This window comes from Calypte anna, chromosome 1, assembly GCF_003957555.1.
Source record: "Calypte anna isolate BGI_N300 chromosome 1, bCalAnn1_v1.p, whole genome shotgun sequence".
NCBI lineage: Eukaryota > Metazoa > Chordata > Aves > Apodiformes > Trochilidae > Calypte > Calypte anna.
The window spans coordinates 191036860-191064858 of record NC_044244.1 but is presented as its reverse complement, the minus strand read 5'-3'; the positions used below and the strand labels follow the sequence as shown (position 1 = coordinate 191064858).

The 27999-nt window shown below is 37.2% G+C and overlaps 1 protein-coding gene across 1 annotated transcript in view; it reads left to right on the top strand.

Moving 5' to 3' along the window:
• DLG2 (discs large MAGUK scaffold protein 2) overlaps positions 1-27999 on the top strand; it is a 967325-nt gene that overhangs the window by 676536 nt on the left and 262790 nt on the right. Inside the window, 3 exon segments of the mRNA XM_030469255.1 lie at positions 7804-7940; positions 17853-17997; positions 20757-20898. Coding sequence (XP_030325115.1) covers positions 7804-7940; positions 17853-17997; positions 20757-20898 — 424 coding nt within the window.

The following is a 27999-nucleotide window of genomic DNA, read 5'->3' as shown; positions in this document are numbered from 1 at the left end:
ACTATTCTATTGAAATTTATTTAGAATAAATTTTATTTAATTTTCAGTATTTAAAATTTATGCAGATAAAATCAGATGAAAAATGAAAAATTTTACTGTTTACTTTCTACTAAAAGTTCTGACTGAAATCTGCTTCCATATGGAAAGGTTTTGAGTCATCTTTTGGGGGTTATGGAGGGCTCCAGTCCCTCTGAGATGTGTCAGTGTTGCTGTGTAATCAGTGCACATTTGCAAGAAAAGAGCTTTTCTTGACTGTGGTATAGTCACAACTGCCAAACATGTAGCAGTCATAGCATCTCTCATAAGTGTTCTGGAAGTGTGTGATCTCCCCAGTTTGATCATCAGTAGAGTCTATACTGAAATCTGGCATCTCTGTTGGTTCAGTGGTATGGAAAGATGATGCACTGGCAGCCAGATTGCATGGCTTAATGAAAACAATAACTATAAAAATGGCTTTGGCCAAGAAAAAAGGAGCTGGAACAACTACTCAATAAATAGCTGAAGGCATGAGCATATAATGACACACAGTGTAAAGGGGACAATATTTTTTCCTGGTAGAAGATGGTTTCAGAGAAGATTCTTCTTACCTGGTGGCAGTGTACATAATTTTTATTCTATCTGCTGTCAGCTGGGAAATAACTGAAACAAAAGAAGTTTCTGGGGAAAAAAAAAAAAAAAACAAGAAAAAAAAAAAGAAAACAATAAGGAAGATGCTGGCATTTTTTAACCTGAAGCCATTAGAAAAAAATCAGGCAATGATAGGCTCAATTAAATTGGAAGATGTTCAGGCCTTTTTTATGGTGAAGGCTATTATCAAATTGTTGGTTACAAAAAGAGCCCTCTAAAGTGAGCTGGGAGCAGGGTGTAAAACAGAAACTAATCATAGCAATGAAAGAAGGCAGCTTTCAAGTATGTTATGGATATTATTCAAAGTTTTATGAATCATACTGTACTTTGGACTGACTTTTTCATCTTTTCAGAGAACAAATGTAGTCAAATTTTATTCATATAAATTCCTCTGGTATAAGCTGTCAGGCAAGTCAGGACTAGGAATTGTTATAAGACCTCACTCAAATTGATATTTGAATCTACCCCTACAACACAAGGAGACGAGGTAGATGTGACATCTCCTGTGTTTGGGATTAACGGTTCCTTAGGAATCAGTTCATGGGATGAAAAATAAAGACAGAAGGAGAGAGGTCTGTAGAGGAAGATCAGTCTCTCCTCAATACATTACATAGCTATTGTGAATCATTTTCATTTTTGTTTAGTAATGTATTTCATTTTTTGTGTGTAAAAAATAACAAAGCACTCTGCTGTCAATAATGAACAGTTATCATAAGTCACAGCTGTAATAAGTGTATTAAACTTTCACAGTTATGAGGGGCTACTTTTAAATATGTGCTGTATCTGCCCTCCAGGAAAACTAAAATTGGCAGCAAGGGGCTTGACAAAAGGGGCTGAGGGAGACATTCCCTATTGGTCCTCTCTTTTTAATTAACCTCATTTCAATTTGTTTATTTGTGTAATACTGGATATAACTGCGGTACCTGTCAAAACAAGTCAATCAAATTATATCAGTCAGAAGAGTTTATATTACCCATGTTCCTTTCCTTCCTTCAAGTGGAATTTGATTAATTAGAAGCCTGGACCAGACTTCATTGCTCCAGGTTTTACAGTATCATTGGTAGGTGCATCAATAAGATACTTTTCTCCATTTCAGAGGGAAAAAAAAAAGACACTATGTAAATACTACCTCTGTAAGCTTAAGTAATTTCAACATTAAACCATCACTGAGTTATATTTTTTGTAATTTGGTGTTGTTGAAGTGTCTGGTTTGTGGAAAGACAGTTCGAGTTCCTTATTCCCTTGTCTGGTTGCTCACAGAAGTATGGTCTGTGTGACACGTCCCATGGCACCTCCAGGCTTGCAGTGCCAGGGAAGATTCTCAGTGGGACATGGGTGCTTTTGGGTTGTAATATGTTATTTTGCTGCCTGAAAGATTTAAGTAAAATCTGAATTCATATAAAGTTCTTCAGCAAATCACTCTGTTTTACACCTGTTGGAAATAATTGTGGCAAAATCAATGAGAGATCATACAGGAAGGGAGTTAAATAATAAGTTACCCACTCATTCTCTCATATATTTCATTCACTCTTTGTTTCATCCACATCTCACAAACCTCAGGATGCATGCACTGAGGTGGTCTGGCCTTGCTTGTGTGTGACACAGGTGACATGGGACATAGAAACCTTAACACATCTCTTGGCATTTTCTTGATTGGCAACCATGGACTAATTTTTGAACGGATGAGTTATACCCCCTGGGAGTTCACTGCTATTATGGGTCCCTTTACACTGATTATTTATTTCTTCACTCTCTTAAGTCTTAGACAAGGTAGCTGCTCATTGCCTGTTTTTCTTCATTTAATAAGCATGACTATCACTGTGATCTGCTTTTCTTTTGGGCTTAAAGGCAAGAGAATGGCATATGTCACGTATTGTCACCATGCTGCCAACATCCCACTGTTACTGTACAGGTTCTGCTGACAGGACACCTGTGTTGAGATCTTAACAAAGTCCAAATATTCTGTCTAGGTTGGCAGAAATGGCTTATTTTTAGTTTTTATTGCTAAGAATGTTCTGTATTGTCAGTGAACATAATTTCTCTAATTTTTCTTCTTTCTGCTAGTGCTTACATGCACATTTCCATTCATATTTCATTTGTTTCTAGCCTAATACTTCTGGTATGAGTCTATGCATATTGTGGCTTCAGCAGATTACTCTGTGTTGCACAGGTCACTTGGTTGGCAGTAAGGCATAGTGTGGTAAAGCCAGGAATCCAGCAATTAGGAATCAGGCATTTTCAGTCTTTGGAACACACTCCTTTGGTTAACTACTGGCAAATCACACACTTACTAATTATATTTTAAAGGTATGACTTCAATGCTTTGGCTTCCCCCATTATGTCGAGGTTCTAAGCTAGGACTGTGAAACTCATGTTAGATTTATCCTCTACAGTGTTTGCTGGCTTAAAATAAATTGTTTCTCTGTGTAGTATAGTAACAAAATGCAACATCCATTTGGGTGAGTTTCATTTAACTTCACTTCTTATTAGAAAGATGACATTTAGCCACAGTTGATCTTGTAGGCTCCCTCTTTGGTTACTGGAAAGGGAGATGTCAACAGTGTAACACATCCTATGTGTCTTTGTGATTTTATTATCACATAGAGGCAGTTGTTGCTGGACTAATCAAAAGGGAAACCTCCATGCCTACTTTTTACCAAAAAAGTAGCTGGAACATACGTTTTTACTAATATAATGGTGCATTTGAAATGGCTATATGGTCGCAGCACCAGGTAATGCAAAATAGATGTAAATCAGTCCACTGGCTATCTCTTTTTTTGAAATAGCTGTGATTGAGACTGGGCAAGGCCTTTGAATTTTTTGGCAGCAACTTTTTTTCTTCAATGGCTTCCTTAACACTGCTTTCAAAATATTTTGTAGTGTTGCTGTCTTACTGGATATCCAGGAAAAAGATGTGAATAACGGAGAGCTGTAGCAAAGGTGAATGTCAAGTCTCTTCATGACCACATTAGCAAGCAGTACAAGATAAGAGAAAACAGCCTTAAGCTGATGCCAGAGGACGAGGTTTAGATTGGATATCAGGAAAAACTTCCTAACTGAAAGAGTTGTCAAGCACTTGGAACAGGCTTTCTGAAGAAGTGCTTGAGTTCCTCTCTGGAGCTCTTTTTTGTAGATGTGTGCTTGGGGATTAAGTGGGACTTGGCAGTGTTAGGTTAATGGTTGGACTTGATGTCGTAACAATCTTTTCCAACCAAAATTATTCTAATAAGTATCTTGATTATTTATAGTATCCAACACTTTAATGCATTTCCCCATTTTGAATGGAATAGCTCTTTCACCCGTCCTTTTCCCCTAACATTAATGTCTCTGTCTCATTCCCACTATGCATCGTTTTTATCTTCAGGGTCAGTGATCTGCATCTGTGGAACCAAAGGCAATGAATTTACAAATACCTGTCCAGTGGAAACAGAAGGAAAGAGCATATGAATTGATCTCCCTCTACTACACATTGACCAATCTTACATGTGTCTGTTGTATTCCAGTGGTTTTGAACAAAGATTGTTTGTTTGACTTGGATGTACATCAGTATTAAATCCAGTTCTTTTTCCTTTTTTCCTCTTTGAATAGTCTTCTCTTCTTCATAGGACCATAGAATCACAGAATGGTTTGGAAAGACCTTCAAAGATCATCTAGTCCAACCCTGTCTTTCACTAAATCAGGTTGCCCAAAGCCCCATCCAATCTGCTTTTGAACATGTCCAGTGATGGGGGCCTCCACAGCTTTTTCTGGGCAACTTCTTCCAGTGTCTCACCATGCTCATAGTGAAGAATTCTTCCTTATGTCCATTCTAAATCTGTCCTCTGTCTAATTCCTGCTGTGGCCAAATTGGGTGCTCTGTCCAAGCTGACGGTGTTGCTGGTGAAGCAGATTGCACATTAGCAAAATAGGAAGTGAGAGGGAGGGCATTTCACAAAACAACTCCTGATCTTCTTGTGTTTCTGATATCATGTTTTCTAGCCACAGGGGTCAATAGGAAAAAGGTTCTGCAATTAAAAATGCTGGTTTATTTTGATTTTTTTTAATTAAGTGAGCAATTGAAAAGAAACAAGTTTAGAAAACAGATCTTTGCACCCCGTGTTCCCAAAAAGTTTAAATGTTGCTCTGTTTTAAAATAAAGAAGTAATCTGATATGAAACTAACCTGATGTAGCTAGTGACAAGAGGGATCCACACAGGGATGCACAAATCTTTCTGAGGTCTTAAAACAAAGCAAAGACCTTCAATCTAGATGAGGTGAGATTGAGAACTTTCATCTTCCCACCACCACTCCCCACATCCAGCCCCCAGTCTTCAGAACCAACAGTGTGATTCATCTCATCTCTTTCAGATGTCTCTTTGAGATGAGATGAATCATGCTTTAAAAGCCCTTAATGAATTTTCATTGATTATAAGGTTAGCATAATTGATTAGCATAGTTTTCTATTCATTCGGCTAAATTCTACCAAATTATTGTAGCACTTTCCTTAGTGCTCCTAATAGTTAGGGAAGTCATTTAAGTAAAATTAAAAGATCCATTGTTCCGTTCCCCATTCTTCCCAAGAAGGCAAGTATGATGAGGTGGGTCCTTTGTAACCCCTAACTTTCTGTGATTCTGTGATTAGGCAATGAAACAAAGTTATTACCATAGGAAAGTCATGGATAGTCTCCCTCTCCTACTCACTCTCACTTTTCTCCCCCCAGTGTTGCTCCCTGTCTTGTTTTGCTTTTTAAACCTTTTTATAAACAGTGCTGGGTTTTTGGATCCCAAAGGCTGTAGCGCCATGCATTGTAAGACAGCTGCATTTTAGGTAAAACAGAGAAGCAGAAAAATTTACCCCTCTCCTCATTATAAACATCACTTCTAGTGCTCTTTTTTTTTTGCAGTTTCATGTGTCAGTGGTGATACAACTGTGCAAACAAACAGCAAACACCAACACCCCCCTCAGCACTGCAGAAACTTAAAGGATTATGTTTGCTAGTATTTGCTGATATTGAAGGAGAACCAGGCTGAATTAGGAGCCCTTTTGCACAAAATACAGAACAGCTATAAGGCCAAAATTCACTTTGCCCTTTACAGTGTTAATAAAGGGGAGGGAAGAGAATCAAAGCATACCACGACCTAATCTTCTCAAGATCATGCTCTAGGTGGGCAGTGGAGCTGAAGAAGTCTCTAGCTGCAGCCTAGGCCCCCTTATTTACTCTCAGCATAGTTTTGGAATACTCTCATATCTTCACTTTACTTGCAGAAGCATATAAAGTTGTTTTTTGGGGTCCAAAAGGTGGTAATTATGTCACCAAAGAGCATTATACAATAATTGTTCCTTATCCACAAGTGCTATTTTAAAGAAAATTTCAGTTATTGATATTTCTTGGAATAACTCTTTGCTTCTTAGTTAGGAGCCCCAAGGTAATAAATTATTTCATGCTTAAGAAATCATAGTCTCTTTGTCCTTGTGATTGTTCTAGCAGTAGCACAGCAGTACAGATTCACAGAATCATCATGGTTGGAAAAGACCTCTAAGATCACCAAATCCAACCATCCACCAGGAGAAAAAAAACCCAGCAAAACAACACAAAAGAAACAGAAAAAAACAACCCAAAACAAACCACCACACCCTCCAGAGCATGTCCTGGAGTGCCTCGTCTACATGGTTTTTTAATACCTCCACCACCTTCCTGGGACTGACTACTTTTTCAATAACAATATTCCTATTATCCAGTCAAAACCTCTCCTGGTGCAACTTCAGGCCGTTTCCTCTAATCCTATTGCTATTTACTTGGGAGAAGAGGCCAAAACCCACCCCACTACAGCCTCCTTTCCGGCAGAGAGCAATGAGGTCTCCCCTCAGTCTCCTCCAACCTCAACATTCCCAGTTCCCTCAGCCTCACAGGAATTGTTCTCAAGACCCTTCATCAGCTTGGTTGCACTTTGAATTTGCTCCAGCAGGGAAATGTCCTTTCTGTAGTGAGGGGCCCAGAACTCAGCACAGAATCCAAGGTGCAGCCTCACAAGTGCTGAATACAGAGAACGATCACTTCTGTAGCCCTGCTGGCTGTGCTATTCTTGATGAAACCCAGGATGATTTTGGCCTTCTTGGCCACCTGGGCACACTGCTGGCTCATGTTTAGGTGGCTGCCAGCCAGCACCCCCAGGTCCTTTTTTTCTGGGCAGCCTTCCAGTTACTCTTCACCAAGCCTGTAGTGTTGCCTCAGGTTGCTGTGTCCCAAGTGCAGAACCCTGGCACTTGGCCTTAATGAACCTCATGGAGTTGGCCTTGGCCCATCAATCCAACCTGTCCAGGTCCTTCTGCAGAGCTTTTCTACCCTCAAGCAGATCAATACTTCCCACCCAATTTAGTGTTGTCTGGAAAATTACTGAGGAAAAGTAACAGTGATCACCAGCTTTAGCTCGAAATTAGACAAAGCTTTATTTTAATTATCCCTTATTTCCGAATTAACTTCATATGTGTTGTTTATAGTCAATTAATTGTGGCATTTCAGTTTGAGATATTAATTCAGAGGGGTTTTTTTGTAATATGCTGTTTTAGCACTATCCACTATATAGTCCCTTATGTTATCTGACCTCACATCTTTTTTTAAGCTAAAATAATGATCAAATGAAAATAACACAAGAAAAAAAAAATGTAAATAATTAAAAAAAACCCCTTATCTATTTACTCATAAAGCTGCTAAAAAAGCCTGTGTGTATTGAATATACCCTCTCTTAAATTTTATTGCACAATCAAGTTGTTGAATTTTGTACTAAAATGTCAGATTCCAGGCAACTCATTTCTTTACTGTTGCATTTTACTGCTTAGGCTGCAGCTATTACTGACATGTTTGTTTTATGAATGACTGAACAACATAGATTTCACAGATAAAACTAGTGATTATTCTCTAAATAGATATAACTATTTTTTCTGTGCAGCTAAAAGAGAGATGTCAATTGTCAGTAACAGCTTCTTTGCTCAGCTGGAAGTTCCCATTAGCTATATGATCTATGAAAAATTAGCTGCATGGAGCAGATTTTTATGAAAATAAAGCATAATAGTTTCTGTCTTTTCTCCAACTGAGAGATAAAAATGCTACTATAAATGAAAGCAATGATTCGTCTGTTTATGCAAGGTGTCAGGGGATAGGAAAATTGCTAATGTTTTGTTTTCTATATTTTCTCCAGGTCTGGGATTCAGTATTGCAGGAGGGGTTGGAAACCAACACATCCCTGGGGACAACAGCATTTATGTCACCAAGATTATTGATGGAGGAGCTGCACAAAAAGATGGGAGGCTGCAAGTTGGAGACAGACTTCTTATGGTATGTATGACATTTAAATGATGTTTTATTTGCCTAATCTTTTTCACTTAAGGACTTTCATTCACCTTATATCTTACTGGAGGTTTAATTGCTATTTCTATAATAATTACAACCTGTAGTTCCCTTATCTTAATTTTACTGCATTCTTTATATCTGAAACTGAAGTTAAAAAAGCATTATTCTGGAAAACTAACATTTTATCCAGAAAAGTAAATGGGTTATATTATTTTGACAAACCTTTAATTGATAAAAGAGTCAACATACTGTGCACATCAGTGACAAGTCAAAATGAACCAGAAAACTTTAAAAGATTTTAGACAACGTTTTCATTACAGCACTACATTCCACAGATCATCTTAAGAAGACTAAAAGATGTGAAAACTTGCCAATAAGCAATCATATGTAGCCACTGTCAATGGACTATTACCTACATTTCAGTACATGTAGAAATACTTATTTATATGTTCCATATAGATGTTAAAAATAAAACATGTTTTTCATCTTTTCCCTTAAGAAAATACACATATTCTTCTGATGGATCTCACTTCAGGAAATTCTTCCTGATATTTGCAGTGCTAGTGCATTGTTCCTTGTAGATAATTCTTTCCCACTCACAGAGTTTGTTTAATTCTTTGTTGAGGGGGAAGTCCAGACCCTGATGAATCATCAGAAATTAATCTATGTCAAGTTGTATTCTTGTCAGTGCATTTGCATAGATTACAGCAGGTAAAGAAATATTTTTTGAATTAGTGCCATTAAAAAAATGTACTGCAGTAGCTCTGTTTCATGATGTGATAGCTAAGCAGTAAAAAATTAACATGACCTTCTTTTTGCTGCCTGCAAAACTTGCTAATGGAAGTTTTCTTCATTTGGCTAGGGACAGTGTTCCACTGCCATGTGAAGATGACTGTTCATTTTATACAGAGTATTACACAGAACTGGAAGGGTACTTGGTTGCTGAGTTGGTGATTCTCTAAGTTTTTAAAAGAAACCTGAGTGGGTAGATAAAACAGTTTAAGGATCAAAGGATGTTACCAAATCTATAGCAAATGAAGCAAATCAAAGCAAAATGAAAGTAGAACTTACAATTGCTTTGGCATTTCTTCTTTTCAAGTTCTCAGTACAAAAAAAATTAAATTAATTAGTTGCATGCTAAAGTTTTGCCTGATTTTTCTATAGAGCCTTATGTTTTAATTTGCAAAATTTGCACCTTATTTTGTTATTTTTCACCTTCTGCTGGTGGGATTTTATTATGAGAATTAATCACAGTTTTTGTGTCATCTGTAAATTTTTGTTTCTTTACTCTTAATTGCTTCCCGCTTACTTGGAGTAGTAATATATGTACACACAAAAAAATCCCAACAAAAAATCCAAAACACAAATGCAAAAAACCCTACACTCACCATTTAAAATATAATTTAATTGGGATTATTTTGAATAGAAAAATAACTATTTTATATACCACTTGGAATAAATTCATTCTTTCCAGCTGTTTACAGGATTTGTCTATTAAGTATCTCCTCTCAGTCTTGAACCTTTGCTTCACTGCAGCTACAATGTTTCTTCATTGTGATGAGTTTATGCTCCTGAATCTGACCTTTGAAAATGAGAAGAGTGCATTCTCAGTGCATTTAGTGTTTTTACACAGCTCTCCTTTCAGTCTGGACCAGTTCTTTACATATCATCACCTTGTATCACTATATGTAATTAGGCAAAAAAAACCAATCAATCATAAGTTTGCTCTCCCCTAGTTATGTACTTCCAGACCAAGGTGCTCACTGGTGTTTACTTACAGTTTGTATATCTTAGCCATTACTTTTTTGGAGATAAATTTATAAGATAAAAATCTACTTCTAAAATTTGTACAGATCACAGTCACATTTTCTGATTCTCCCCAGCAAGACACTCAGCTCTCTTTATAACTCATGTACTTTCGATATTTTTTCTTTGCTGCTTTGTGAAGTATCTGTCAGTTCATGGCATTATGGCATTTACTTCATGTTCCTTTGTGAAAAGCAAGTGAAAGAATTCATTACTTTCTTTTGGCAGTGTATCAACACAATATTACCCCTGTCATTTATACAATCCTACTTCTGCTTCACTGATTTCTAATTGATTATATATCTCAGCCCTTTCTTTTTTATTTTTTTTCCTTTCATTAGTGATCTTTTTTTTTTTTTTCATCATTTGCTTATACAGTCTACTGGATTTTGTCACCATCCTGGAATTCTCAGCAGGTGCTGGGTGGCTTGTTTCATTTTTGTAACTGTGCTCCAGTAACTTTGTGTGAAATGCTTTCAGATCCCAAAGATCCCCTGCAAATCAAGTGGATTAAAATTTACCATGTAATAAAAGAGACACCACAAAATAAAAATTAACTTTGAGATGTTAGGTGCCATCTGAGCATTTTGCAGTTTGATGACCCTACTGTTATTACATTCAGATTGCTAATGGTGTGTTAAGCCTTCCGAAGATGTACTGTGTAAATGCTCAGCATTATGATTATTGTGAAATTTATATAAGGGAATGCCTGTGCAGTTACATTTCTGAGGCACTGAGCGTGCACGTGAGGCTTATTATCCTGACCACTTTCACAGAGAAATGCTTCATGGGAGGGTAATCCTGAGGTGCCTATTAGGAAAATTACTGGAGTACTCAGGCTGAAAACTGAACTCCGTGATTTTTCTACATACACATAAAAGGAACAAACCATATCTCTGCTCTGAGTCTACTACTGCTCGTAGTAATGCCTGTGTTGATATTATGACTGCACTGGGTATCTTAGCTAGGTTGCTTCTCTTTTCTCTGGATGAGAGCAAAGGGAAGTCACCTACAGAGCATCACAGTCTAATGTGGTAATTCAGGATCAGCAGTAGGGTCAGACCAGATAGCTCAGGAATTAACCCAATCAAGTCTCAAAAATCTCCATGGACGGAGCTTGCACAGACTCTGGGAAACCTGTTGTACTGCTCTACTGTCCTCAAAAGGAAAATGCTTTTCCTTATAAATTGTTTGACTCTCTCCTGTTGTCTCTCATTCTGTTACCTCATGCCACCCTGAAAAGCTTAGCTCTACTTTGATGGCTTTCCTGGAAGCATCAGAAGGGCTGGTATTAGTTTTCCCCAGAGGAATCCTTTGTCCAGTATGAACAAGCCCAGCACCCCAAGCTTCTCCTTACTGGGCAAGTACTCCAGCCCGCACCAACCCAGTAGAACTGCTCTGAACTTGCTCCGCTTTGTTATCTTTCCTATAGTGTGGGACCAAGACAGAACACAGTGTCTAGCTGCACTCTAACAAGTCCCAACAGTTGGAAATAGTCCTTCCCTGGGTCTCCTTTTTCTGCTTCTGCTCATAGAGCCAAGGATCCAGTTGACCTCTTTGCTACCAGAATACACAACTGGCTCATTCACAGCTCTCTGTCCACTGGAACCCCCAAGCACCTTTCCACAAAGCAGCTCCCGGCTGTCCATGCCAGCCTGTGCTGTTGAAGAGGCTTAGTCTGTGCCAGGGAAGGACTTTTGTCCCTGTTGAACATCTTAAAGTTTTTCTCAGCCCCTTCTTCCAGCCAGTCCAGGGTGACAGCCCTGCCCTCAAGTGTAGGGACTCATCCTCACAGTGAAGTGTCACCTGCATTCCTCACTTCCTCCAGTTCATTAATAATGGTGAGGAGGAAGAGGTAAAAATTTTTTTGATAAGTTATTACTACTCAATAATTACTCTTATGTGATTCCATCATCTCACTTTGGAAGACTATATATACAGAACTGATCAATGAGAAATCAGTATAAAATGTGTGTTTTTATGAGTAGAGAACAAAACTAATAGCTAAAAGCAAGATCTTCAGAGAAAGCTCTAAAAACATTAGGTTTTAAAAGCAAATTTTTAGCTAATATTTGTCTCTTTACCTTTTCAAGAATTTGCTGTGCCAAAATAACCCTTGCAGGCTTGGGCCATATCTATTAGCATGTTTCTTCTTGACCCTTGTAGTCAGAGAGGTCAGACTTGTGTGGAGTTATTTATGCTTCTAGAAAAAATTATGTTACTCACATTCCAAGAGATTTAATTGGATTCTTTTTTCTTCCTGAAAACAGAAGTAAGAAACAGAACTAGCTTTTTCCTTTTACCCAGTTCTGTGCTGAAAAAAAAAAATGTTACTGTCTCATGGTTTCATAGGGCTGCAATAGGGTTGTGACTGCACAGTTGTTGGTGTGTTCTTTACAGAATCCCCTAGCAGTATCTTTATTCTTTCAGATCATATATGGATACGGGATCATGTTTGTGTTGAAGTGGCCGTAGTATATGATTTATGCTGCATCTATGTTAGCACTTAGTTCTGATTCCAAAGTGCTATTTTAATGCATTATGGTTGTCTTATGGGATGGTCTTTTAGAAAAAAAAAAAAAAAAAGAAAAAAAAAAGGAAAAAAAAAAAAAAGGGAGATTTTTTTTTTTAATGAAACTGCAACAGACAATGTTGTCCAGGAGCATTACTGATTAGCACTGTATAGCAGCTGCAGATGGCAGTAGACTAGATGTAATGCAAACTCACCCCCTTGAAACATGTGTAGCATGAATGTCACCTCATGCAGACCCTCTGTTGCTGTGAATTGCTCCTAATGCTCACCTTCTTCATTCAGGTAGGTGCATCCACAGGTACAACATTACATTGCTATGCCAGCTGATGGATTACAGGCATTAACCATTTAGATGTAAAGGAAGGAATCAGTGTGAACAGATGTGTAGATTGTACTGGCTGACTAGCAGAAAAGGAACACGGTAGAAAAAATACAGTATTGTGATGGAATCTGAACTTGTTCTGAACTAACTCCAAGGGTTCAGTGGTTCATCCCTTCTCATGCAGTGCTTAAACTCTAAGCCAAAGTTACAGTGTAACTGACTTGCCTTTTAATGCTTTATCTAGCATTCAAACGTAGATTTGCTAGGATTGGTCTTTGGATGTTACCTTAGCAATAAGCTTCCCAATTTATTTCTTTTAATAGTACTCTAATCTGGATGTTCCTTCACAGTTGTATCATTCTCATGCCTCCCCATTACCCTAAAAACACTTTTTCCACAAAATCAGCATAAACTGGGGTTGAAAACTGATACTCCTAGTACAGTGCCACTTGCACTGTGTATACACACACTGCTTGATGCCTGAAGCCACAGCTCAGTTTTTAACTGTGAAGCACTAACTCTTGCATTTCTCTACAAAGAGAAGATCTGGTTTAAGACACTTAGCCCATAACTACTTATAATCTAAGCAAGATCATTTCAGAGGGATTAACAGACTGTGCTGTGTCTTGTCCTGTGACCTGACCCAGATGACAGCCAAAGGAGAGTCCTCCTCCCAGGCCTGGGTTTCCCTTTGAGGGTAAACAAACAATGAGGGACCCCTTGGGCTATCCCCTGATTGTATTAAGATGAAATGACACTCAAGGTCTTTATTTGAACAAAAGATTTAATTAAAACTATAGAAAAAAAAAAACATAAAAGCTGATACTTCGATTATTAGGTATATTCAGGCTGCACAGTCACAAAGGCTGATTATTTAGATCACAAAAGCCACAATACAGGGATGTCAGTGCTGTGTAACCAGGGGAAAAATTCTGGTAACTGAATGATTTTAGGAAAGAGAAAGAGAAAATGAGAGATGAGGAGAAGAAAAGTTAAGAGAGATACATAACAGAAAATCACTGGTCCTGGATCCAGCACTGAGCCAGCCAACAGGTCAGGGTTGGTGTTAGTGAACTAACTCCCCAGCCCACCAATGAAGCTCCTCAGTTTATAGGACTGTCACTTAGTAAGCATGGTTGAGACATATCAGATTGATCAATCCCTCCTCCCACTTCACTCCCCAGTCCTTGTTTCTGCCCTATGCAAACCCTAATTGCTGACTTCTTCTCCAGAAATCCCTTTGGAAATGCCGATGTGGATTTGTTTGGGGGTTTGCAAAGGTGGCTTGGAGTGCTAAGAGGGTCTGATGGAGGGATTATGACAGTTCCCCCATCTGGTCCCTTACATGCTGTCTGAAGATGGGCAGTTTCTTTCTATTCAGAGTCCAGCACAACCAACAGTACAACTAACTCAGGAGTTCATGGAACTGTGAATTGTAAATTAATTCAAACAGATTCCATCCTCAGGACAAATGATTGGTCTTCAGCACAGGAAAGCTTTTCACTTTTCACAGCCTTTTTAAATCCTGGTGAGTTTTTAAAAAGGGCCATCAGCATTCTTGATTTACAGGTGGCACATCACAGTTTTTACCAGCAGATGTCCACTCAGGAAAATTCACTTTCTGAATGAAAAGGAGGATAAAACACAAAAGCAAGCATTACCACTTGTAAAGTAAAAATCACCTCTTCATCTCATTCACTCATTATGTTGAGTGAATCAAATCTTTCAACATAAATCAATAGAGAAAAGAAATTAATTCTCTTTAAAAAAAGAAAATTAAATAAAACGCACTTATTCCTCCAGAGCTCTTATTCTGTTACCAGCTTATGTTATTCTGAATTAAGTTATTCTTTAGAGCACGTGTACAGTCATATTGGGGATTCTTAGCTTTCCACTCTAACTACTTCTCAGGGCCTTGGTTTTCTAATATTAATTTAGGAAAACTTCCAAGATAATTCTTGCTTGGTTTTAAACTTCATTGCCTTGATTATACTTTTTAGGAAAAAAGCACCCTAGCCTTTTTATGTCTCTTTGGCAGCATTTCTTGCTGATGTCCCCCATCACTCAAATAGCATCTTTGATTGGATTTATATCTTTAATTTCCTTCCCTATATTATTACTTGGTTTTGTTCTTCTCCTGTAATATCCTGTTCTCTTTCCTGTGGCTTTGTATCACACACTTGCTATTTAAATAAACAGCTTTTCTATTTTCTTTTTTACTTCAGATGCTATTTTCATTTCTGAATTTTCCATATAGGAAAAACCCCACTTGCTCCATGCCCGTTCTCTTTATGCTTCCTCTCCTTTGAGTACTTTCACAGCATTTTGTGGCTCAAGAACCAGGCTCCTATAATAAATTTAATACTCAGATAAATTTCTTGGTTTGTCATTTGCCTTAGGGTTTTTTCCCCCTTAATTCATTGCTACTTAAATTGGCTTTCTATACCCAGAAAGTTGTTGTGCAAACCTGTTCTATCCACTCATATATATCACTCTGATGTGAACTCTTCTGCATGAAAGTTTCAACATCTCATGCCATATATTCTTTTATTACCTATTTTGTGTGCATTTTGCACTCTTTATCTTCTTCTAAATCAGCTCTTTTTCTTCAAACCACACACTTTGCTAAGGTCATGTCATCAGGAGGAAGTGAAGCTTTGGTGTCATTTTTTGACTTTGCCACAACCACTGAAAAGGCCAGATTTAGTATTTGAAATTCTGTTAAAATAGGGATCTTTATGGAAACAAGAGAAAGCTCAAGAAATAGCCCCTCTCTCTCTCTATATATATATCTTACCATATAAACCAACCACAACATCATATTTCTAGTAATCATTACCTCTGGCATGATGTTTCAAAGAATGATATCCAGAAATTTCCTAATGAAACAAATTACATTCTGTATTTGCAATAATATCTCGGGAGCTGAACAGTATGTAATTCCATTTATTCAGTTTTTCTTTTTTGTATATCAGAATACATGCAAATTTCCTTAATAATTTTTTGGTAAAAAATGCAGAAAAGATATTTATGCATGGACATATTACTATGAACAGGAGTTGCCAAAATCAAGGCCTGCCTTCTGGCCTGCAGGAAACTGGGAAACACGTAGTACATTTTTGCATACTGTAATTATAAATGTATATTTGTGATAACTAAGGAAGTTAGTTTTATCTCTTTGTCAAAGACCTCCCAAAGAGATTATGATCATGGCATCACTGAGAATCTTTGACGTAATGAATAAATTAACATGTTTGGGGTTTTATTTATTTGCTCTTGATGTTCATTGAGTCTGTCTTCCTTTGTTTGTTTTCTGAGAACGGAGCAGACTAGGAAAAAATTAATTAGTAGCAAACTTCCTTTCTAGGAGTGTTCTCTCTAGAGACAAGAAACCTCTAATTTTCTAGATATTTGGGATGAGCATGCATAGCAATTTTGTTATACATTGGGGAATATTTTCTGAAGAACTCTTTTTAGTTTGATGGGTCCTTTCTTCTTAAATTTAATTTCAGCGTCTTGCCTCTGAAGTTCTTCTTTGTGTCTCAACTTGACTCATGTGTTACCTACTCTCAAGATATACCGAGTTCCAGCTCTACCTATTTCAGTTTTCCACAATATGATGCATACTTAAGTTTGTATATGCTAGAAATGAGAATAAAAAAATTATAATCATTGTATCTAAAATTTGTAATGATCTCTAATATCTTGAAGTGTCTAAAGACAGATATAACACATAATTCTTAGTTTAGAAATGCTTGGTTTTTAATACTTAACTTCCAGATTTGTACAATTTTTCCACAGTGCCTGTAAAATGCATGTCCTTTAAAGCTATTGTCAGGGACGAAAGAGGTAGGACCTGTCATAGCAAATAGGTTTTATATGTGTCACATTAAATTTTCTGTTTCTAAAATGGCTAATTTTGCTCAGCTGCACAACCATGATATACACTTGTGCTTTGATGTAAGTGTAACAGTTCTGACCATGATTTTTATCAGCTAGATCTCCAGGAAAAGAACTTTGAAAGAAATTGCAACAAATCAGCTTGGGCCTTAATTGTTTCATACACTCATGAAAAGACCAAAATTCAAAATCTAATCAGTGATATTATACTTTATTTTGTGTGGGTTTTTTTGACTAAGAACATTTGTTTACAACAGCAGTATAGTGGGAGTTTATTATGTGAGATAAAGCTTGCAGTTAGGATGAAACACAATATAGGTACAATGTACAGACAGTGTAGGAAGGAGAAACTCTGGAGGATATTTCCAGAATATAAAAAATGTAATCTTGACAGTTCCAAAATCCATAAATAAAAAGGACTTAATTTCAGTAACTCCTTGTTGTCAGCCTATTAATTTAAAAGACATTTATTTACTAGAAGTTCATATGCATGTAACTGCTGTTCATAACAAAGAAAAACAGAGGTTTATAGAAGATGGGGATCAGATTTTTATTTAAATAGAAGACTTGTCAAAATACAGCATACAGTGTCAGCAACTCTCTTCTGAGTGTTACATTGAATCATTGCTCTTCATGTCAAAATGTCATAACATGCCTGTCATTGTGCCTTTGAATTAACCATAAAATCAAGTCTGAGAATTATACAAGGAACAAAATTTAAATCAAATCCTTAGATTTGGCAACACTGTCCCATTGCGATCATTGTCTCTTGGTGTTGATGAAATTACCTGAGTATGAAGAGTCTTTCAGTGGTTCCTAATAGCTGGGTTTCTTTCCAGTAGCCCCTTATTTTGGGTACCATTCTGTACCTCTTATTGTTTCAATGGTAAATATCACATGAGAGATGGAAAGATTTGAGGGTGTTGAATATTTCTCCATTCGTGTAAAGAGGTGAATTTGCGCAGTTCATCTTGATAGGCCAAGTAACATAGGCAGTTTCTGTAAATATTGTAGCATTAAGTTACTAAATTACTATTAAATACATTAAAATTATGTTAAGGACAATCTGGTAGCAGAATATCAAAAATAACTTTCCTACTATCAAAATCAAGTGCTATCTTATCCCATTTTGATTCTGTGATATTATCAATACATCAGGGTTTGAATATTCATGGGTTAGGAAAAATGTATTTTCTACCTTGCTGCAATACTCCTGTAACCTTCAGTGCTCTTTGTCTACAGCATTTTTCCCAATACTGTGATAACCTCAAGACTGTCTTAAGTTTTTTGTGCCTGTTTCTGCATCCCAGCTCACCTGTCTGATTTCTTCTTTAAGGTAAATAATTACAGTTTAGAAGAAGTAACCCATGAAGAGGCAGTAGCGATCCTGAAGAACACATCAGATGTAGTGTATCTCAAAGTTGGAAAGCCCACCACCATTTACATGACTGATCCTTATGGCCCACCAGATATTACTCACTGTAAGTGATTTTTGCAGCTCATTTTGTAGGAGATACCATTTTGTCAGATGATTGTGGTTTTTACATAGTTTGTCTAAAGTATCCTGTTAAAGTTTATCAGTTTGGAAAGCTACAAAAATGAAATGTTTATTGCCACATAAGCGTGCTACACTCATGAAGTATTACAAATAATATAATTCTGGTAAAGTATTGCTGATTGCAATTAGTCATTGTCCAGATGACTGAACCAGAGCTCTTGTAAGAATTACAGTGGTAATTATATGCAAATATATTTTGAAATATGATTAGATCTATGGACTTGAATTCTCTGTCCACTGTAAAATCAGAACAAACAGCAAACCATTTTGTACAAACTTAATGAAAAGCCTGAGAAAAATTACAATAATATTTGCATTAAATATTTAATTGGAATATAAAAATCACTGGTTTACTTACTTATCTATCTTCTGCATGCATACAGTTCTAAAGTTACTTTTTCACTTAGCTTTATTCTCAGTCTGTCCATTAGCTTTATGTATGTTCATCTGCTATTTTTTCACTGAGGACCAAGATCATCTTTATTCAGTGAACACTTTGTTATAGGAAAAGTTGTTGAAACAATACAGTAAAGCCTTAGTGAAGGATCTCAAAGGAAGGAAAGATGATTTTATTTTAAAACAAACTGCTTTCAGTCAGGCTGTCATAGCCACATAGTTAAAAATCTTCTAGTGTTGTGTCCAGCTTTCAGGTAAAAGATGTGCATTCAGGTTCATCACCAGGATTCTCTCAGATTCCCAAGAAGTAGGCATGTCTTCAGAATTTATTCAATTTTCATTTGTCTCATTATCTGAGTGTCTTAGACCCCTATCTAGTCTTCATCTCCTTCTATAATCTCTCAATGGCTTGAGTCTTGGTTTTAGTTTGGGTGTAAGTTGTCTTGACAAGTTAGTTACTTGATGACACTGATGCCATGCTGATGCATCTAGGTGCTATCAATACATGTCATTTTTATACCCCTCCTGCCAGTCTTCCTGGTGTCTGTACTCAGGCATTCCCATTCCCTTTTCATTCTCAGCAGTCTTAATATTTCAGTTGGAGCTCTCTATGCCACTGGTGCCTGTTTTAAACAGTTCATTACTGATACTCGCTTTCTTCATCTAGTTATTCTTTGAAAACTTTGTCTTAGGCTCAGCTACCAACAGAGACCAGCTGCACAAGAGCTTCAGCAATTGATTCATGCCCATCTTGATCTCCTGCCAGTAATCCCAGTGGCACTTAAGACCAAGCAAGGGCTAGGAAAAGCAGATTTTCCCAGTAAATGCCAGAGATACAGATTTTTCTGCACTATTGCATTAGTGTTGCTACTGTGGACTGAAAAAGTTGAGAGTAAAGTTAAATATCCAGAGTCCTCTTTATTGAGACTGCTGCATAAGAACAGAATAAAAGGTTTTGTAACATGCATGTCAGGTCGTATACTCAAGTGAACTGAGGATACCTATTTACTTAGCAAATGTTACAACAGATGGCAATCATGTTCAGTGGCAATCTGGTCTGGATCTTAGCAAACCCCAAGAAATAAAAATGCCAAATGTCCCTATCCAGTCTCCTGCTTTATAATATTTTCCATAATAATAATAATCTGTGAGTTCTAAACCAGTGTGTTTTATTATGTCATATCATAGATCAGCACCATATGAGAACACAGGTAATTCCAGGGAGACAGGAGAGGTTGAAAAAATTTGTAGCCCATACCAGGCTGTTGGTGCTTTCAGATTCATTTGTCCTCAGGGAACCTTTCGTTACACCTCCATGCTCAGAGTATTTCAGAATAGTTAATGGTTTTCCTGCAATATTTTCCCTGTAGAGATATTTTCCTTTGAAACATTCTGTATCTCAACATCTGAAGGAAAGTCTGAAACTAATACTAGAAATTTTAGCTGACTTCTTCTCATGAGGAAATTAATCATAGCTCATTGAAGAAGCATGTATCAATGGTTTTCCCATTTATCATTTCTTTTTCTAATTAAATTAACTAGAAATTTGAATACAGCTATCATTACATCTCTCCGGTCATAAATATTCCCATAACTTTAGAATAGCAGAAAACAGGCAAAGAAGAAAACCCACAGACCCAATGTAGATTCAGACAGTATAGTTCTGTATTTTCATTTCATTTATAGCTCTGTAATTTTCATTATTAATCATTAATATGTAAGAGATTTGTATCCACTTTTATTTTAAATATACAGAGTCACTATGATGTAAATACCACCCAGGTTAGTACTGAAGTTTCAGTTAATCTGGGAATTTTTGAATTTTTGCACCTGTAGTAGATCACAACATATAATTCCTTCTCTTATCCTGCATTGAGCTTTAACTATATTACTCCTATTCATGTATACTGGAATGAAAATGAGGAAAATCTCATTCTTTCTTATTTTGCCTTCTTCAAGTCAGTCCTGATTGAAGAAAATGTTTCCTGTCTCCCGAACTATTCCTTCTTATCAGAGCACCTCAAAAGAGTCAATTCCTGCAAATGAACCAGCATTATTATTGTTGTTTCTGTTGTTGTTATTGCTGTTATTATTACTAATCACTGTCTTTCAGGAAAAGTTCACATTTTCTTTTTTTCTTGTTATACTTTAAGATCTCTCAGGCAAAGACTGTTTTGATGTTATCTACAGTAATAAGCATGTTCTAGATGTTTAACAAAAAATGGTGGTGTGACATTCAGTCAGATATGGAAGAGGCTGACTAGAAATGTTTATTCTCACCATCAGCTTATTCTCCACCAATGGAAAATCATATACTCTCTCCTGGAAACAATGGCACTTTAGAGTACAAAGCATCCCTGGCCCCTATCTCACCAGGAAGATACTCACCCATTCCAAAGCACATGCTTGTGGAGGATGACTACACCAGGTCAGATACTTCTCTTTATTTGTTACCTTCCATGATAATTGCAAAGGACATGGGTAAAACACTCAGTACCCCACAATTACCATTAAGCATATTGTTCTTTTCACCCACATTCAAGCGAAGAGGAATTGAAACTGTTACAGGTATTGATACAACAACCAGAAAGATCACATGAAGGCTGCTGGCCTGAGTTCCATGTTGTCTGAGTGCAATCTTGCACTGGTTCCTAAACCCCATGGCTGCACTACATGAATGGTAGCACTGAGAGAAATTTTCTGCATCTCAACAGGTGTATTAGCTGTGTTATGCTACACAGTTCCTTGCTAGCATAACTGTGAGACCTCAGGACCTCGTCGTGCGCACTGCATGCATGGGCAGAGTGACTGCACGTGTTTGTACCTCTCTGTGACAGTCTGCTCAGAAAAGTGCAGCTTGTTTAGTTCAGTGAAAGCTGAAAATGAATGTCACAGAGAGAAAACACTATAGGACAAGAAGTAAAGTGTATAAACTGACTATTAATAAGTACAGGAAGGAAACTGGAATAAGTTTCTTAACCATTAGAGCAATCATAATAAGCTGTTTTCTGTAAGATCATGGAGGCTGAAAGGAAACTGTTTGTGCAGTGGCACTTGATGCCTTGTAAAAGGGTATCTCGGATGTGATTATCAGCAAAATGACACTGAAAATGGCTCCAAATCCTTATTTTGTTTAATAATCCCCCAAACACCAAAACTACTATATGGAAGCATGGCAGAATTTTATCTGTGTGATTGATGTCCAGTTAAAAAAGACAGGAAAATGTTGGGAAACTTTTTTTATGCCTGTGTTAGATCAGTACTGGATGTCACTGATTAGACAGTATGCATTTATTTGTTTGAAAAGCACTGCTATTCACTCAGAAGACAGCAGTTGTTAATGTTGTAAAATGAGCTCTCATTATAATGTCTAGTGACACAGAATATAAGAAATCTATAAATTCATTTTGGTTTAAGCTAGGAAGGGGCTGTTCCAATCATCTAACCTGACCTACTGTGTATCTCAAGCCAACGAATCTCATCCACTTACGTATTCATCACCTTCATAACTTGCTAATTTGCAATTCATGTTTCTTGTTGCATATAATTACCATGTCAAGCTGCTTAACTTGTTGGATCAGAACTATTCAGAGTAACGAAATCATGATACAGTGTTTAATCAGGACATTAATGTATGGAAACCACACCTCACTTCCCTATCCTGGTTAAAATAATTTCTCCTTTGTTTTGATTGAAGATGCGTAGCTGACATTGCTTTCCTTAAACTTAGGAGACATTCTGTTAGGATGAATTTTCTCAAAAGGATTCCAATAAATGACATTTTTAAATTAATAGTTCAAACATTAATTTCCATAAATTGCACATGAAGGCTCTACCTGGGCTAGTACTGACCTCATAATTTCTGAAATGTTGATGTATAGGAAGAATATCAATATGGTATCTGGGCTACAATAAGCTTCTCATACAGAATTCTCTTTCTGTAATGAGAAAGAGTAGACAAAGATTAAAAACAGCAGAGGAACGCAACCTTAAAAGTATATAATGCCTCAGGAGACCAAGAAGTCACAGAAAACAAATCCTCAAGAGCTGCCCTGAGAATTGAAAGGACCCTTAAGGTATTTGAAGAAGTATTGTGTGTTCCAGGTAACTGATTTAAACTAATTTAAACTTTCTAATTACTTCTAAAAAAAAGAAGTCACAGAAGAGAGGGCAGTGGATGAGAGTCTTAGCCCATTAGTTTGGTGGGTATCTAGTAGAACGCATATGTGCTCAAAGAAACATAAAAGGTGTATACTGAATTTATTTTGTGTCAGTTTAATCTTTCTAGGAAGAAAGATGTATTGCTATCACAATATTTTTAGTTTTTTTAATTTAACAAGTTAATTTTACTGATTTAGATTCCAAAAAAAAGAGCTGAATACTGACACAGAACAGTTCTTGACTGAGTTATTCACACCAGTGTCCATCTTGTATTGTTTCGGGAAAAAAATTAACGTCAATAGAACCCATGTATTTTCTGTGAAATATTCCTCTCCTCTGTTCTTATTCCTACCTGGATTCCTAAGTAAGTGTCTGATAATGTGACACTGACATTATTGACAAGAGAGGCTCACTCTGCCTTCTGTGAGAGGAGTGTTCTACTGATAGAAATAAAGGCTTCGTGTAATAGGAGCAAATTCTGAACTCAACAGAGCAAATCAAATAAAAATCTTGTAAGTCTAAACAAGTATTTACTTGGACTATTGTCACAGTTTAACACCGGCCCAGCAATTAAACCGAATGAGAGATGGTCTCTATTAATCCCCCTCTCCTCCCTGATAAGAAAGGAGAGAGAATAAGGGAGAGAGATGTAGGGGTTGGAAACTAAAATACACAACTTTAATTAAACAGTAATGATAATTAGGAAAAATTACTAAAGATATACAGATATACAGAAAATTGGTATCATGTTCCTTCCCCTTTTCTACTGATAACTCTCACGTCACCACCGAGGCTGCAGGGCAGCCCTGGGAAAGTCCAAGCTGGACTCCTGGAGTCAGCAGCAGTGGGAGCTGGAGGCAGAAACACACAGATTCAGGAGGGCATGGATCAGGAGCACAGGCAGAGGAATGGATGGAATCCTCCCAGGATGCTGAAGCAAACAGGGACAGGCAAAAAAGGGGAGCAGGAAGGGGTTTGACCCTCATGATCCCTCAAATTTATACAGAGTATGATGTGTATGGGATGGAATCCTCTGTTTGGTCAATTTTGGCCATCTATCTTGTCCTTTCCTCCCCAAAGGAGGGCTGCAGGTGGGACCTCTTTACTCCTTTTCTCCTTCTGGAGGGTAAAATGTTCCTCAGAGCTGAGCAGTGTCCTTGGCTCTGCACACCAGTCTCTGGCTGTAACTATAAACATCGAGTGTTATCAGTCCTAGAAACACACACTGTCTGAGAAACTTGCTGTTAATTTCAGCAAGTGCAGCTACTTACAAGAGACTTAGCTGAAAGCAAAAATACAAGACAGAAAATCACCTTTATCCTGGCCCAAACCAGGACAACTATTCAAAAGAAGGAGGCTATTACAGAGTTACCTATATTAGTGATAATAGCTTATATGCTACGTGGATACGCATTATAGAAATGCATAAAAACAAAATCAGTGCAATCATAAGGAAAATGGCATTTCTCACCATTGCTTTTCCTCACTGGACATATGTCATACTATATGCACTATATGAGAGACACCCAAACAAGAGCTAGGAAGTCATGTTTTTCCTCTCTCTGCAGTGAATAAGCCCTGATATTCAAAACCAAGCCTTTTAACCCTTGAATGATACGGAGGAGTTTGGTTTTTGGGGGGTTTTTTGCTTGTTTGGTTGGTTTGGTTTGGTTTTTTTTTTCTTCCAAATATCCATGTAGCTTATTATTTTATATTGAACCAAGTGGCAATATTGAAAAATGCCACAATGACTTTCACAGCTGTAAACTGAGGCTAGTGAATGCAGTCTTTTTTTGCAATACTCTAGGATTTGCTGAGGAGTTCACCATTAAAATAAGAATATATTTGGTCTAGATTTGGTCTTCATTGCTGACTGTTGGTTTAGAAAGACTGGAAAACTTTTGGGAGGTTAATTATCCTATTAATAATTTTACTGAAACCTATATATCTCTTGATTGCAGCATTTATAATAAGTTTCCTCACATAATTTTTAATAATTAAGATGATTGCCTTCTACTGCAGTGCTATTCATTAAAGCTAACTGATTCTTGCTGTAATAGATTTTCAGGACTAATTTACATGATGATCACAAGGAAATGTATTGCCAGTATAGTTATAAAACGACAAAACAGATTTTTTTTTTTTTGGCAGATTTTCATTCATGCCAGCTTAAAATATTTGAAACTGTAACTTCTCCATTATAAGAAGGTTTGGCATTTTTGTAATTCTTGGTACACATGACTTGAGAGAGGCTGGTGACAATCTTTCTTTTACAGTATTTGCTATAATGAATCTATTGATAAAGTTTAAAAGGTTGAATAGTCAATTTGCTCACTTTATTTTAATTTTCATTTTTGTTTTCTTTTTTTTTTCCACTTCTAAATTTTTTTTTTACCTAAATAGTTGGATTTTGCCTGACAAAAATACATGTTTCTCTTGACAAAAACTAGTATTTTGGGGGCTGATAATGAATCTGCATCTGAGAAAAATTTTAACTTAATAACTTAAACTAAACACAAGGGATAAAAAAGTAACAAGTCATCTTTAGCAACAAGTTTTAATGAAGGTGGAAGTTGTCTTTAAATTACAGAAGTTTTATATGTTGTGTATATTATTAGTCCAAAACTTTTTCAGTGATGGCTATAATTTTTGTTTTGATCGATTCATTTTAAACTCACTTGGGATGGAATCTCTACCTTCCCATATTTTTAATAATTGTTGTCACCTCTTAAAATTTAAATAAAATACAATTTCAGATTATTAGAATGAGTGATCAAAAGTGGATAAAAGCTATATGCCAAATAAATGAATCAGTACAGTCATTGACATTCTGCAAGTCCTTATTTGTTTAAGTTTCTAGTTAATTTTAAGTGTTGTGTAGGAGATTCCTTTTGCTGACAGTCTCCTAGTACTGCTACAGGGGAGAAACAGGAATAATTCTTTGCTTGACCTGCTGCTGATGAACAGGGAAGGACTAGTGGCAAATATGGTGATAGATAGCAGCTGAGATCAGAGTAATCATGAGGTGGTTCAGACCATGGTTCACAGGAAGTCTGAAAAGATAGTCAACAAGTTATGACTGTAGACTTCAGAAGAGTAGACTTCAGAGAATTGCTAAGCAAAATCTCATGGGATGCTGTAATAGAGGTATAGGGTCCATGAAAGATTTCTAAAGAAAATTTTTTGACCTCAGGAATCTTTTGATCAGGAAGGATGGGTATTCAGTAGAACACCTTCTTGGTGCAGCAGAGTTTTCTAATGACCTAAAATGCAAGATACGGACAATCATTTTTTGACTGTTGTATGGCAAAATCAGAAAGCTGACTGATTTCAGCTAGGACCTACAAGAGTCATAAAGGAGTGATTCTGTGACTGTGCTAGTTTCAAAAATGAAGGTAAAATTTGATTAAGGGAAAAATTGATGAATTGAGTCTGGGAAGACAACGCAATGAGAGACGATACAGAAAAAGATACAGTACTCAGCATCATATTTGCCAGGCATTTAAGGCACCAGAAGGTACTTGAAATAGTCAGCATAGATTTACCAAAAGCAAAACATGTGCTTGACAAGCCTGGTTGCCTTTCCCAATGAAGTGACAAGCTGTGTGGGTAAGGGTAGAGCAGTGGCTGCTCTATATATACCAACCAGTGGTACAACAGGTGCTGCCTTCAGCAGGAATACCTTTGTTGGATGAAAGCACAGCTGACTCCAAAGGCATACCTGACCTATGCCATAACTCCCACAGATGTGCATCTGGGATCTGCTGTGGGGCACATGGTGATTCCTCTTCTACACCAGTTGCTGTGGGGAGGTACTCCAAAGGTATTTCTCATACCTCTTTTGTGGTCAGGAGAAGCTGTAAGGTGAGAAACACTCTTAAGAACTTCTCAAGCAGCCTCTCATCCAAACTTGAGGAAGTGTTGGATAAATATGTACAACGAATCCATAGTTGAAAAGAATATATGATTTTCAGAGTTTTGGAAACCTTCTAGATAACCTTGAGGCTATCTGTATAAACCAGGCTATCTGCTGGGGTATACACAGCACTTTGCCCATTAGCCCTCTCTCAGGATATCTGTGCTCATATGCATGCAACCACAGACTTTGTTAAGGCTTTTGATACAGTATCCCACAGCACAATCATTTGAAAGCTGAAGAAAAGTGGACTAAAAGAAGAGACTGGGTTGGAAACTGACTGAACCAGTAGGCTAAACTGGTAGTGATCATCACTTGGCATCTGTCAGGTGGTCAGTGATGAGCAGAGTAGCTCAGGATACCTTGGGCGTTAGTGAGTATCTTCATCAATGACCTAGATCATGACACACAGTGCTCCCTCAGCAAATTTGCAGAGGATAATAAATTAAGGGGGAGTGGTTAACATGACAAATGGCAGAGCTGTATTCGAGAGGGATCATGATACATTCGAGGACTGAGCCAGGAGGAACCTCATAAAGTTTAGTAAGAACTCCTCAGGTGGAACAGCTGCACACACTTGTGCAAGCTGTGAAACAAACATCTAAACTGCAGCTTCATCAAAAATGATCTGGAGGATACAGAAGGTACCAGGCTGAACATGGACCCGGGAATGTACTTCCATTGCCTGTCAGGTAACCAGCATACTAGGCTGTGCTAAGAGAAAGCAGAAAAAGATGGTATTTTCTAGAAGACTGTGACCAGTTCCTGCTCTCCTACTTCAGGAAGTATGTGAAAAAAACAAGAGGGCATCAAACAGATTTCTCTAAGACCTAAATGAGGGATGTTGAGGGAACTGAGGCTTATTTAATGTTGTGAAGAAATGTTTAAGGGGAAATGTAAGAGCACCCTGTAAGTATTCAATAGCAAAGGTGATTAAACCAAACTCTTCTTGGTTGCAACAACAGCTGGCTTTGAATGTTCTGATTTCAATTTGAGAAAAATAAAAAGGCACCAGGTGGGTGGAGTAGTGCTGAAGCAGGTTGCTTAGAAAGGTTGAGAAATATCCTCCCTTTGAGATTTTTATGATTTGGCTAGATATTCTGGCAGTAATCCTGCTTTAAGTGAGAGGCTGGATGAGCTGACCTAAAGAGATGCATTCTAACCAAATTTTTTGTGACAATAGGAAGAAAAAGTGGTTATTTTTTGTAACATTTTTGTGGAACATTCACTACTAATGTGGCTGAGAGGCTAAAACTCACTCTTAAGCATATGTCTATTTCCATCTATTTCCAGACATATTGAAATTACAGTCTAAAAATCATGTAGCTTTTAGTTGTTTATTCCTTCTGCCTTTAACAAACAAAAAAGGCAAAAGATCTGTAAAAATAAAACCGAGTTTTTACTTTCTTTTTAACTTCAGAAAATGGTAGCATCAAACTTCTGTGCCTCAGC